Source organism: Balaenoptera borealis, assembly GCF_965194805.1.
Source record: "Balaenoptera borealis genome assembly, chromosome: 13".
NCBI classification, from domain to species: Eukaryota; Metazoa; Chordata; class Mammalia; order Artiodactyla; family Balaenopteridae; genus Balaenoptera; species Balaenoptera borealis.
In genome coordinates, this window is record NC_138870.1 from 11,595,497 (window position 1) to 11,608,871 (window position 13,375).

At 43.8% G+C, this 13,375-nt stretch overlaps 1 protein-coding gene across 1 annotated transcript in view; it reads right to left on the reverse strand.

Annotated features, from left to right (window-relative positions):
* Window positions 1–13,375, reverse strand: part of GRIN2B (glutamate ionotropic receptor NMDA type subunit 2B) — a 697,821-nt gene that overhangs the window by 17,144 nt on the left and 667,302 nt on the right. Inside the window, exons 17-19 of the mRNA XM_082352572.1 lie at window positions 5,770–5,930; window positions 3,798–3,985; window positions 978–1,216 (exon numbers count right to left, since the gene is read on the reverse strand). Of these exons, the coding sequence (XP_082208698.1) occupies window positions 978–1,216; window positions 3,798–3,985; window positions 5,770–5,930 (588 nt within the window). The remainder of the gene's footprint in view (window positions 1–977; window positions 1,217–3,797; window positions 3,986–5,769; window positions 5,931–13,375) is intronic.

Sequence of the window (13,375 nt, forward strand, 5' to 3'; positions counted from 1 at the left end):
AAGTGCCACGCAGTGCAACGACATGGCTCAGGGACCACAAGTCCCGACCGACCTCCAGCTCCCAGGTAACTGAATAGCCTGCAGCAACTCACAGCCGGAGAGGACACTTTCTGTATCAACTAAAATACTACAGGAAAATGATCAAAAGATGGAACAATTTAATGAGTACTCCATTTTCTTATATAATTCCATTAGAGACAAAGTTGGTAATTTATGTCTGAAGCCTAGACCTCTATTCGAAGAGGACATTTGAGTTCACCTCTCATGAATGAATCCCATAACTTTATTAACAAATTCAAAAGAAGTCTGTTTTGTTTTGTTTTTTTTTAGCTCTTCCCTGTGACCCTCTGTTCATATTCAAAACTGTGTTCAAAATCTCACTTTGGACTAGACACATAGAAGAGAACTAAATAAAGAACGACTTGAGTTATACTCTTGCTCCAATTAAGGAAGTTTCTGGAATGCAAATTTCTTACAGGTCAGGACTTATTTCTGAAGGTTCTGTTAAGCTCTTTAACTCCCCAAACTCACACATGGTTAAAACATAGAGTAGGACGGTGAAATTACCAACAATATACCTTTGGATGTCAGAATAAGAGAGATCTATTTCACGATTTAAATAGAAATGGGATTTTTTAAAAGGATTAAATGATTAATCCCACCTCTGCAGAATTAACTAAGGGTGATGAAAGGCATCTGGGAAAAGGCCAAATGTTTCATTTTGATAGATCTGCCAGTTCTTATTGAGAACCAAATGCCCAAACCCCAGACAGAAATCTGTTTCTTGAAGGAAAAACTGCATCACCTGTTTTTTGAGCCACTTGAAATTATGTCACCCCACCCCCCTGGGGAAATGTACATGATGCGGTTTCTCGCTTTAGCAGCCTCAGGCTGGAGTTAGTGCCCTCCTGGGTCTCTGTGCTCTGCACAGTGAGCTGTCTTTCCCAAGCTCCAAGCACCTAAATCAAAACACTTACTCTGCTGATGGAGAAGACCATGCCAGGCTTGCCAGAACACACACCCATAAAGCAGTGCCTGAACTGCCAATAGAAGAGGTGTTCGCAAATGAAGGTGATGAGGCTGAGAGCCATGGCAGCCCCCAGCATGTAGAAGACGCCCGCCATGTTGTCAATGTCCAGCTGGCTGCTCATGACCTCATTCTTCTCATTGTGGCAGATGCCCGTGAGCCACAGAGCTTCCAGCTCCTCCATCTCCCCTGGGGATGGGACGGGAAGGAGAACAGGCAGAGAGAGGAGAGAGGGGAGGAGTAGAGAGAGGGGGTGAGAGGGGTGTTGGGGAAAGGAGAGGAAAACATGAGAGAGAAAGAGAGAAGGAGACATAAAGAAAGAAAACCAACAGAGAAAGTTAGTGATTTTATTAAATACCATTATGTATTAACTTATCAATGTATTCAGGTATTCAATGAAAACATAACGTGGGTACCACCGGTGACAGAAAGATAGGAGACATTACCTCTGTGCCCCATTACCTACCCAGTGTAAATTGGTATATAAACAATAAGTATGACAAGCTATATGCAGGTCACAAGACCTGAATTAGTGAGAGTAATTTTGCAGATGGGTGGCCAGTGGGTTTTCATGAGGAATGTAGGACTTGGAGGTGGGCATGGTGAATGGGTGAATTTTAATTTATATTGCACAAAAAGGCACTCCAGGCAGCAGAAATAGCATGATCAAGGGGAGGAAGGTAGAAAATCACAAGGCGTATTTGGGAAAGGCAGGCAGAACGAGTCAAACAGAGTAACTGTAGGCAAAGGAAGCTGAATACAAAAGGTTGATGCAAGATCGCTGAGGGCCTGAGTATCAGACTAAAGCACTTTGAGCTTTTTGTTGTTGTTGCTGTAGACAGTGAGGAACAACATAACCGAACAAGCGATTCAGAAAATTGCTCTCAAAAAATGTGCAAAGCAGATTGGGTGGGGGGGAGGAAAGACAGAGACATATCGGCAGAGAGATTGATTGATTCCCTAGAGGCCCTCAGGCTTCCTGATCTCTTGTTGAAAATATAAGTATTCACAGTAAAAGGGAGGAAGCAGCAGTAAAATGAGACCACCAAATTCGGACCTGCCTCCTTTTAACGCTGCTTAAGGAAGTTTTGATTAATTCAAGTCATGCCAGGTTACAATAACCTTGATCCACTTCAGTGGATACTAGGAATTAGAAAGGTAGAAGAAATCATAGACAAAAGGAAAATGACGGAAACCATATGCCCGAGAATGCATCTAATTCTAGAGAAGCAAAAATCTGAAAATCTCATGAAGAAAATTGCCTGTTCCAATAGTTCCAGTTTGGTTCAAAATGTGAACCTTGTCTGAATAATCTGACCGAGGCTCTGGCAACTTCTGCAAATCATCTCTACAGCTGCTCTTCCTCGTGCATAGAGGCCCCGTTATTGCCTTTAAGTGACAGCTGCATTACAATGACAGAAGCTCTTAGACCAAAATGGCTTGTAACACTCCACCTAGAACCCCCCTCCTCTTTCCAATGTTAATCAAATCACTTTTTACTCATTTCTTGGCTCAAACTATGATTTTCCTAACTAGGGAACAACTGACCTCACCCAGAGTCTGACAATCCCCCTATGCTCTTCTGCTTCTTCCCGTATCCCTAACAGCAAAGATTCTGCAGACAGAACTTAGGGAACCGCTTGGTTGATGGCCTGTGAGGCCAAGTAGAGTCAGGCTGCTCATCTGTAACTGGATTAGCTTCTGTGAGATGAACAGGAGGAGTAGGTGCTTTAGACAATAAAGCGAAGAGGGGTGCGGAAGGCGTGAGTGTAATGAAACAGGAGATGAGATTTTCTCAACGCAAGCTGTCTGCTCAGTCTGCCACGAGAGTCACGCTGGGGAGTGAGTGCCTTCCGATGTCTGCCTCTGAGGACCCTGGTCCTGCTTCCTACCTCTTCCAGAGGGAAAAGCAAGATGGGAGAGGGAAGGACGAGCAGATGGCCACGTGTGGATTTCTCTGGGCCCAGAGAGAGCAGAGACCTTTCCGAAACTCCATCCACTGCTCTGGCCACATGCGAGCAGGCTGTTTGGGGAACTTCTAATCCCAGCCCCTCTTACTTTATCCCTGAGGGTTGGATCATACCCTGCAATCCTGAAACACACCTCCTTGACTGACTAATCCTCTCCCCCAAATTTCACCCTGGGTTGGACTGTATAACCACGCCCCGCTGCCCCCCGCAGTTCCTTTTGTTGAAGTCCTAACTCCCAGTACCTTGAAATGTGACTTTATTTGGAAGTAAGGTAATTGCAGATGTAACTGGTTAAGATGAGGTCACCTGGATACGGTGGGCTCCTAATCCAATATAACTGGTATCCTCAAAAAGGGAGGGAATCAGACACAGACATGTACAGAGGGAAAACATGCACACAGGGAGAAAGCCATGTGAACATGAAGGCAGAGCAGGGGTGATGCGTCTACAAGCCAAGGAACGCTGTAGATTGCCAGCAAACCACCATGAGCTTAGGGGAGAGGCATGGAGCGGATTCTCCCTCGAGTCCCTCATTAGGAACCAAAGCCGACACTTTGATCTTAGGGTTCTGGCCTCCAGAACCTTGAGCCAAATGTCTGTTGTTTAAGTCACTCAGTTGGTGGTACTTTGTTACAAAGCGTTAGGAAACTAATAATATATACCCTCCAAATCTCCTAGTATACTGTGAAATGCTTTTCTGGAAATGCAGAGGTTAGAGGGATGGGGAAGGAAGAAGGGTTGATGTTTCGGACTGGCCATCGGAAGAGGCCAAATAGGCACTGTCCCTTTCTTTAACTCACCATCTCCGAAGAGCTGCAGGATAGCAAGGTCCACCTGGCGCTTCCATCCAGAATCCTTCTGGATGGCAATGCCATAACCAGTGGAAGCAAAGACCTTCCCGCTGCCAATGGTCACCAGCTTGCAGCCTTCGTCTCTGCCTGCCATGTAGTTCAGCACTGCTGCATCGTAGATGAAGGCATCCAGTTTCCTGCGGGAGAAAGAAACAAACAAAGCAAGTCCAGTGGAGGAATTTTAGTACAAAACTACCCATGGGGTCATTAATAGGAAGCGGTAGGGCTCCAGCAGACTGTGGGGAGAAGTGGTTCAAAGTAAGCCTCAAGGTGGAACTCAGCCAGAAACTAAAGCCTAAGTCCCAGGCTGTTCTTTGTGTGATTTCAGGTTGAAAGGAGGAGTTCTCTCCCTCCCACTGGGAATGATGAGAATGTAAGCTGGGCCTGAAGCCAACTCATAAGCTGTGTCTGAAAGGAGATGGAGTAAAAAGGAATCAATAAAAATAATAACAGAAATAATGAAAAGGAACCATCACAATGATAACAACAAATAGCATGGGTTAGACTTATATACCATTTTTCATTTCTCAGTTCATTACAGTCTGGAGTGGGGTAAGTGTAGGTAGACGTGCAGCAGTAGATGGGCAATGCTTTTTTTGCAGTCAGAAGGGTTTCAATATTCTGTTTTGCAGCGCAAGGAGAGAAGTGAGTCATTGGGGTGGTGGCAGCACAAGCTTGTGTCAAGAGCAAATGTGTGAAACCACAAGCCAGTGCAGCATACAGGAGAATTCAGAGAATTCAAATTCCAAAACGTATGAGAATCTCATTGTACATACTGTGCTTTTCAAGGAAAGAATATATAGGGAAGGGGGTAAAGCTAGGGGCAAGGTCAGGAAGGTACAGGTCAGTATTTAAACACATCAAAGGGAGAAGAAGAAATTGATATATTCATATAGGTAATAGGTCTGCAAGAAAGAAAGGCAGGCATCTTCCTCTTCACTTTTACAAGTTAAGTTAGCTTTACTCCTCCTTAAGAAAAAAGAAACCCTTTCTGGCGTGATAAGACACAGAACATTTTTTCAAAAGGCCTGTGAGTATCCTTTAGGAGGGTGTCCTTCTAAAAGCCAAAACTGTGATTGTACCAGGGACCAGATTGCCCAGAGTGGTCCATCCCAAACTCAAATCCCATCTTCTGAAATCTGCTGTGACTTCATAATGATAAGACAGAGTCTAACAGTATTTAAGTAAACATGCATCTGGCTGGTTCTTCCAGAACCAGAGCCACCAGGAGGTCTAAGTGTTGCTAGTTAACCTACAACACAGGAAATCAGCTATGAGGACCCAGGACCCTCAGATTCCAACAACTCTCATGATCAACTGTCTGTCTTATTCTGCAGCTGTGGCTTCTGAAGGCCAAATGAATGAAGGAACCCATGTGGCTGAGATTATGCAAGCAAACGTATTTGCAGTTCATGAGCTCCTTTTAGTGAACGAACTGAGATTATAGAGCTGGAGCAAAGAATGCCAATTTTGTTGGAATTGGAGATTGATTAACACATTCTTACTGTGTGTTATCTAAAAACGTTTACCCTTTCATTGTTTATTTCTCCCTGTCCATAAGACACCAAAATCATCATTTTCACCTTTTGGTCAACAGGTCTTTATTTCGTGTGTAATGCGTGAACTTTAGCCTTGACTCTCCCCTTCGACTTTTACCATCGATTACATTCTTGTTTCATGTTTACATTAATGCAAGTAGAATACAGTTTATTAAAAATACATAGAGGTGAATAATAGCATAGGAATCTCTGTGCACTGGCCTGAATTACACTGTCACTTTAGCTTGGAGATCCATAAGGAGCAAATGCTGCCTTCTTTGCTTTAACATGGTGTGGCACCAAGCATGGCACATCTGATTCCACGTATGTTTAATAAACGTGAGCAACATATCAAAGATTCCGAGCTTGGAAGCAGTTCTTACCCTGTTTTCAGGGAGAGCAATGCATCATCCACACCCCTCTGGTTGAACTTCCCCATGTAGGCGTGCATTTCCGCATAGTTATTGCGAATATTCCTCTCCGTGCTGCCGTTGGGTACAGTACCAAAGCGGAAAGGGGGTGAGAAGTCATTAGGTCTCTGGAACTGGAGACAGAGAGAGAGAGAGACAGAGAGAGAGAGAGAGAGAGAGAGAGAGAATATGAGTGCTTCAGAAAATGTGAAGAGATATTATGTTAGCATTAGTGGATTTATCATGGAAGGGACAAACAAGAGTTCACCAAATACATTAGCCCTCACTCAGGAGCAGCAATTGCTATCTGAAAGTGAACTTCAATTCAACTCAATTTATTCCACATTGTTGAGAGCTTTCTATCTGCCCACCCTTGACTTGAATCTGTAACACTTGTGTGCCTCATTTATGCACACCGCACAAAACCAGGGATGATGGAAATGTGCTATTAGCGTAACTGCAGTGGGCTGGTTACCTTTATTTCTGAAAATTGTGTGAAATCTGCTTCCAGGCCCCTTCATTGCACTATCAAGGCTACAGGACCTTAGTGAGGTAAGCTACATCATACTCCTGAAAATCACTTGTTGGATAGCAAATACGTTTTGCTAAGAAGTTTTCTCTTGACCTTGCTTGATGCTTTAAAAGCCCATATTTATCCTACATGAGTTGTAGGATAAATTGTAAAAGCAAATGCAATTTTAATTATGTTCCCTCTCGTGTTTAAGAACTGAGTGTGTATTATCAGGGCTTAGCATCACAAAGTGAAATCTCTTGGATTTTCACCCCTATGACATCAACTTTATTTCTGGCTATTGCCCTGCAATGAGCAAGTCTTTATGTTGCTTCCTGAACACACAATTCATTCATTTGTATCTTCACGGCCTCACAGAGTCTGTTCCCTCAGCCTGAACTCACCTTTCTCCCCGGGCCAATTCATGTCCTTCACCTCAACATGTAACTCAAAGCAATTTCTTCAGGACACTTTCTATGAGTTCTTCCTTCCATCAAGTCTACCCAACAGTGACCTATCAGTACTTTGTGTTCTTGGTTTAGATCATAATTAATACTACAAATTCATTTACTTTCTAAATGAGCTGGCTAAGTTCTGAGAGCTAGTCTCTGACGTAGTCATGAAGCTCTAGATTGAGACAGATATGGACGGAAGAGGAGCTCTGCCACTTATTACTGTGTGACGTGGGGCAAGTAATAGGAGCTCTCTGTGCATAATTTCCTCATATGTAATAAGGAGACAATAATGTCTACTTTTCAAGATTGTTGTGTGTATTAAATGATACAACGTACAAGAAGTGCATGGCACAGCATCTTGCACACAGTAAGTGCTCAAAGAAGACTCCTTATATTATTTTAAATTCATGTCTATATTCTGCATTCCCTAGCAAACTTCATACTTTCTAAGTTTCTCACTCTATTAGAACAGCAATGATCAGATAGAATGTGACCAGAGTGTGTGGTCATATGTGCTGTGCCTTGGTATAGGAAAGACAATCTAGATATCTGAAGTCTACTTGGTTTCAATACTATACCATTTACTGTGGAGATACATTTGAAAATCTAACTCAGGAGTACTCTGAAGCTTTGGAGCTGTCTGGGCTTCAAGCCATCCTCCTTTCTCCTTCCCTTGACCTGAGACACTCAAGAGCTTCTCAGAATATGGGGATTTCATGGACCACAAAATGTCACAGCACCAGGAACCGCAAATGCCATCTTCATTGCTTAAAGTTGGCCATAGTTAAAAGTAAGGTCATGCAGTGGTGTTTGTTAGGTAATCTGAAATGCATCAAAAGACCACTACTCTCTGACTTACCAAGGTGCTTTTTGCCATTAAGAGTTTCTGTTTAATTATTTTAAAACAGGTTGTGATTTTTAAGTGAATAAAGACACTATAAAAGAGTCAAAGAATTTTAGAGTTGGATGAGCCACTCAAGGTTAACTAGTCCAAACCTTTCATTTTACAGATGAAGACAGAGGCCCACAGAGGACAAGTAATTTGCTCAATGTCCCATAGTAGCAGTGATGGCTAACATTATCAGGAATCATGTTGGCTTAATTAATAGTATTCCTCATGGTCCCCAGCAGATAACAAGTTTAAAGTAAATAGGGATATGTTTTGTTGGAAGAGACAGAATGCTGTGCATAGAACTGTCAATTACAACACTTTAGATGTTTGAAAAAAGGTATCCCCCAATCAAAAGTAGAGTAGATACCATGGCAGGCAGCAGTATAACCAAATAAGCTCTCTTTAATCAGTAATTCCCCACTTTGCTAGGACAATGACAACTGATGCTCACAGTGTCCAAATACTAGGGCCCAAAGTATTTTCTGAAACATCAATGAATGTTGAAATCATGTCCAGTACAATTCTGGTATAAATTTTTATGTTCTAGTTTTTTTGAAAATCGGCAATCCATGTAAGGTAGATACAATAATTTTTTTTAAATTAAAAATTTTTTATTGAAGTATAATTGATTTATAGTGTTGTGTTAATTTCTGCTGTACAGCAAAGTGATTCAGTTATACAAATATATATTATTTTTCATATTCTTTTCCATTATGGTTTATAACAGGCCATTGAATATAGTTCCCTGCGCCATATAGTAGGACCTTGTTGTTTATCCATTCTATATATATAATAGTTTTCATCTGCTAATCCCAAACTCCCAATCCTTCCCCCTCCCACCGCCTCCGCCTTCCCCTTGGCAACCACAAATCTGTTCTCTATAGATACAACAATTTTTGATTAACCAAATGGAATGTGATACCCAGAGTGCCTCACGTCCTGATGAAGCTAGATTATGGGAAGTTTCCACTTTACTCTTAATTAACTTTAATTTCTAAGTTATCTTTAGATTTCTAGATGCTGTTTTATAACTATATCTTTGAATACATAAAAACTAAAGAAATAATAAAGGACCTAGAATAGCCAAGATGACCTTGAAGAAGAAGAACAAAGTTGAAAGACTTATACTACCTGACTTCAAGACTTATAAAGCTGTAGTAATCATGACAGTGGGATATTAGCATAGAGAGAGTAAAGACATCATAGGAACAGAATGGAGTGCCCCCAATAGACCAACACATGTATGGTGCAAAGGTGATTCAGGACAGATAGGACAGTCTTCAACCAGTGGTGTCAGAACAGCTAGCTATTCATATGCAAAAAACCTTCATTCCATACCTCTCAAGATATATAGAAATTAACACAAAGTAGATCATATATCTAAATACAAATCCTAAAATTATAACATTTCCAGGAGAAAATATAGGAGAAAGGTTTTGTCACCTTGAGTTAGACAAAGGTTTCTTAGATATGACACCAAAGTACAATCCACCACAAAAAAAAAAGATAAATTGGACTTTGTTAAAATTAAGAACTCTTTGAAAGACACCGCTAAAATCATGGAAAGACAAGCCACTGGCAAGATAAAAATATTTGAAAACAATTTAAAGCTATTAAAGAGCTAAAGGAATTAAATAAGAAGATAGCAAGACTCTTGAATAGTTAAAGCATCTTCCATCAGAAAACAATCAGAGAAATCAGCCAACACTAGAAGAATGGAAGGCGTGGTCCTGTGGAAAGCATTGGTCTTGGAGGCAGACAATTTGGATTTGAATTCCAGATCTTTCTCTGACCGACTGCATGAACATGGGCAAGTTATTTAAATTCCTGGAGCTCCATTTTTCTGGAAGTATTATTTTTAATTAATATTGAGATAATATCTGGGATTACTTAACACAATATCTGGCACATGGTGGATTCTCAAAACTATTAACTGCTTCCATGAGGATGAAGTTCTAATATCTACAATTGTCTTATGTTAGATAATGTTCCCTAAGATGGAAAACTCTTGTTCCCTAATTTGTTCCTTAAACTCAGCCAGTCTGGGGACCAAAAGGGTGAGTGTATCACCCCACAATTAGCCGAAGCAGAAGCAGAAGTGAGCCTGCCTCTTCCTTTGAAGATTCTTGTCCCAGCTTGGTGAAATTTAAATAAAAACCTAGATTTTTTAAAAAACTGTCATTGGAACTTGAATTTTACTAAAATTCATGGCCATGGAGAACTGTATTTTTAGTGAGGAAGAAGGAAAAAAAGAATCCTCCAAATACCACCTTGATGCTTCCAATAAACGCCCTGTAATAAAACTTACCCCAAGCTGTGAGGCATTATATGGCACTTATTTAACCTGAATGGCAATCTGTGCTCTCTGGGGTTTGGGGAAGGAGTAAAATTTAGTACCGTCCAGAACCGGAAGTCTTAAAAATCCATAGAACAAGAAGGACTCTAAGAAACACATTTTTAAAACATTAAAAAACCCAATACACCAAGGAGACCAGCATTGAATTAAAAAGCTCAGTCTGATTTTCAAATAGGGAATTTTATATAGTATTCCTTATTAGTCGCCTTGGGCCATTATAGAGCTTTCTTGAACTTGGAATCTTTTCCCAGAGCTACCCAGGTCGGGATTCTAAAAACATAGAGAGGAAAATAACAACGCAGAAAGGAAGGAACCTGGGGGATGGATCCCATTTCACAGATGAGGAAACTGAAGCTCTGAAGAGACCAAGGAAGTTGTCCCAGGCCACGTGGTGAAACAGGAGGACCAGCTGATAGGGCTTGACCCCCGAGCTGAGCCGTCCCGCTGCGGCTCAACCAGCAGCCGCCTGGCTCTACTGCTCACGGGGGGGTGAAGCCACGCACTGTGGTGCCGCCCGGTGAGGGCGTCCTTCCCTTCCTGTCACATCAGATGCCAACACCTCCTTGGGATTCAACGCAGGGTGCCCAGCCATCACTGCAAGCACGCTCTCGCACAAGGGCAGAACAGTGCCAGAATGTTAAGAGACCTGTAATCTCACTTGATCCTCCTGGAGAGCTGCCGGCAATCAGAATTCAGCCCTCTGAGCTCCTCAGACCATCATCTCAGCCCCCATCTTAATGACCTCAGAGTGAGTTAGTCTTGGCAGTCAGGCAAGGAGAGAGGTGCGGAGGCCAGGAGCAAAGGCCCTTTCCCCACCCAGAGATGGTGGGATTAGGGGGCCCTGGGGCTGCCCCGTCCCAACAGAGAGGCTCTCCCGCAGCCTGCTGCAGAGGGAGAGGGAAAGGGAAAGGGGAAGAAGTCAAGGAAGTGGAGATCTGGTCCATTTTGTTTATTTATTAAATAAATATATAAACCGATTTTACTACGTATAAGGCATTACTAATTTATTAATAGCAGCTACTCATATTCAACACCTATATATGTACTGGGAACAACTCACGTTATCTCCTTTAATGATCATTAAAATGCGTCCATTCATTTGACAAATATATCCTGAGCATCTAATAGTGCAGAGGACTGTATTTATGAGGAAGCAAGAAGTTTACATACCAGAGAGTCAGAGATGTAAACATTCATTCAGTTTTTCATTCCTTTACTTTTTCATTCATTCATTTGTGCATTCATTTATTCTTTCATTCACACAGACATTCAGCACATAGTTATAGCATCTGTCACGATCTTCTGGGTGCTGGGGATACAGTATGACAGGAGAGTAAGAACCTGCCTTCAAGGAGTTCACATTGTAAAGAAGTAGGGCAGATAATAAGTCGTTTGTTTTCTAACGTAATGGACTAATATAGAGCCACAGATTCTTTGCTAGTCCTTGTACGAGAGAGGAAGTATGTCCCCTGTCCTTGATTCTGGCCTGGCCTTGTGACTTGCTTGACCAATAGAATGTGCAGAAGTAACATTCTGGGACTTCTGAGGCTAGGTCCTAAAAGCCTTGCAGTTTCCTCCTGGGCCTCTTGGAACCTGGCTCCGAGAGGAGCGGTCACCTCTGTAAGAAGCCCTATGACCCTGCGGGCTCCACGCCGGAGCTGTCGTATCTAGGCGCTTCTGTCTGCAGGCCCGGCTGAGCCCAGCCTTCCAACCACTCCAGCGAGGGCAGCAGGCAGCCGCGCCCACACGTCTGACCCACACACTGGGGAAATGCACTGAAACGGCCCTTGCTTTAAGCCACCAGGTGCTGGGGTAAGGCGCCGTGCAGCCACAGGTAACGGGCACGCAGGTGGCCTCCAATAGCGAGAACCAAGTGCTGGGAAGAAATGGACACAGCTATGATACAGGATAAAGAGCGACCGGCAGAGACTAAGTTTAGGCTGGCTGTCCTAAGAAGCCCCCTCTGGGAAGGTGGCTTCTGAACAAAGCGCTGGATGACGAGGAGGATCCAGGCACGTGGGGATCGGGGGAAGTGCAGCGGGTGTGGCTGGGGGACTGGGAGTGACACGCTGGGCGCCACGGAGCAGCGTGCCCGTGCCAGTGGAGGCCAGAGCAAACGGCGCTGTCCTGAACAGCCTTAAGGAGGCCGCAGAGCCGGGGCAAAGAGCTGAAGGGAGAGTTATCTAGTAGGACAAGAGGAGAGAAGGGGTTTTTAGATCGACACAGCAGTCTGTGCAGACGCAGGGCCCTGGGAGAGACCGGGCATGACTGGAGATCATGAGCGGTTTGTCATTGCCGGAGCCTAACAGATACGGCCCTGGTAACTGGAGGGCAACAGGGCTGAAGAGGCAGGGCCTGGCTCACAAGGGGAGTTGAATTCTGCACAAAGGAGTTCAGAGTCCATGCCCTAAGGGAAAAGAAACAGCAGAGCCTCTGGAGCCAGACTGCTTGAGTTCAAATCCCAGCTCTGCCGCTTAATAGCTGTGTGACCTGGAGCAACTCACTTAACTTCTCTGTGCCCCAGTTTCCCCATCTGTACAATGGGGCTAATAATGCTACCTACCTCATGAGGCTTCTTAGTGCTCAACAGGTTAATCTGGGCAACATGTTAGCACAGTGCCTGGCACGTGTTAAATACACTATATTAGCTATTATTACTGTCATCGTCATCATTATCAGAAGCAACTGAAGAATTCTGGCCAAGGGTCAAGACTGGGTTTTTGTGTTAGAAAGAGCCCGGAGGGTCAGCATGAAGAGCAGGTTGGAAGGAACAAAGCAGAGAGACAGGAGCTGAGGAGGACGTGCGCGCGGATGAGGGTCTGGGCCCCAGGGAGCACAAGGACGGTCAGATGCTTCCTGACCGTCCAAGAATGGGAAAGAGGCCGTACACACAGCTAGATGAAATCACGACCGCGGGCTGCGTGCCAGTGCCACCGAAATTCCACAGGAGAGAGGCTGCAAGCAGCCTGGTTTCCTGGATGGCTTCTTGGAAGAGGCTGCATTTAACTTGGTAGGGGGATGGGTTGGGCTTGGAAGGGTGGAGGTGGGGCGGGAATATCCCTTCACATTAGAAGAACCCTCTGCTGTAAGACACTCCTCGTCCAACTCTGTTCAGTTCCCACAGTGAGGAAGGAAACAGATCCTCGCGGAGTTTTTGAGGCCATGATGGCAGAAGAAAAGAAAACCAGAACCCTCCTCCATGTTGATGGCGCCCAGGCTTCTGCGCTGACGACCAGACACAGCCCAACAAGGTTCCTTAGTGTTAGATCTTGGGAATGACAGCAGGCGAAGGAAAGGGTCTCTACTCAAAGGAGGAGGGAGGCAAGGGGGAGCACCCCTTCTGGGGTGGCTGGCGACCCTGAAAA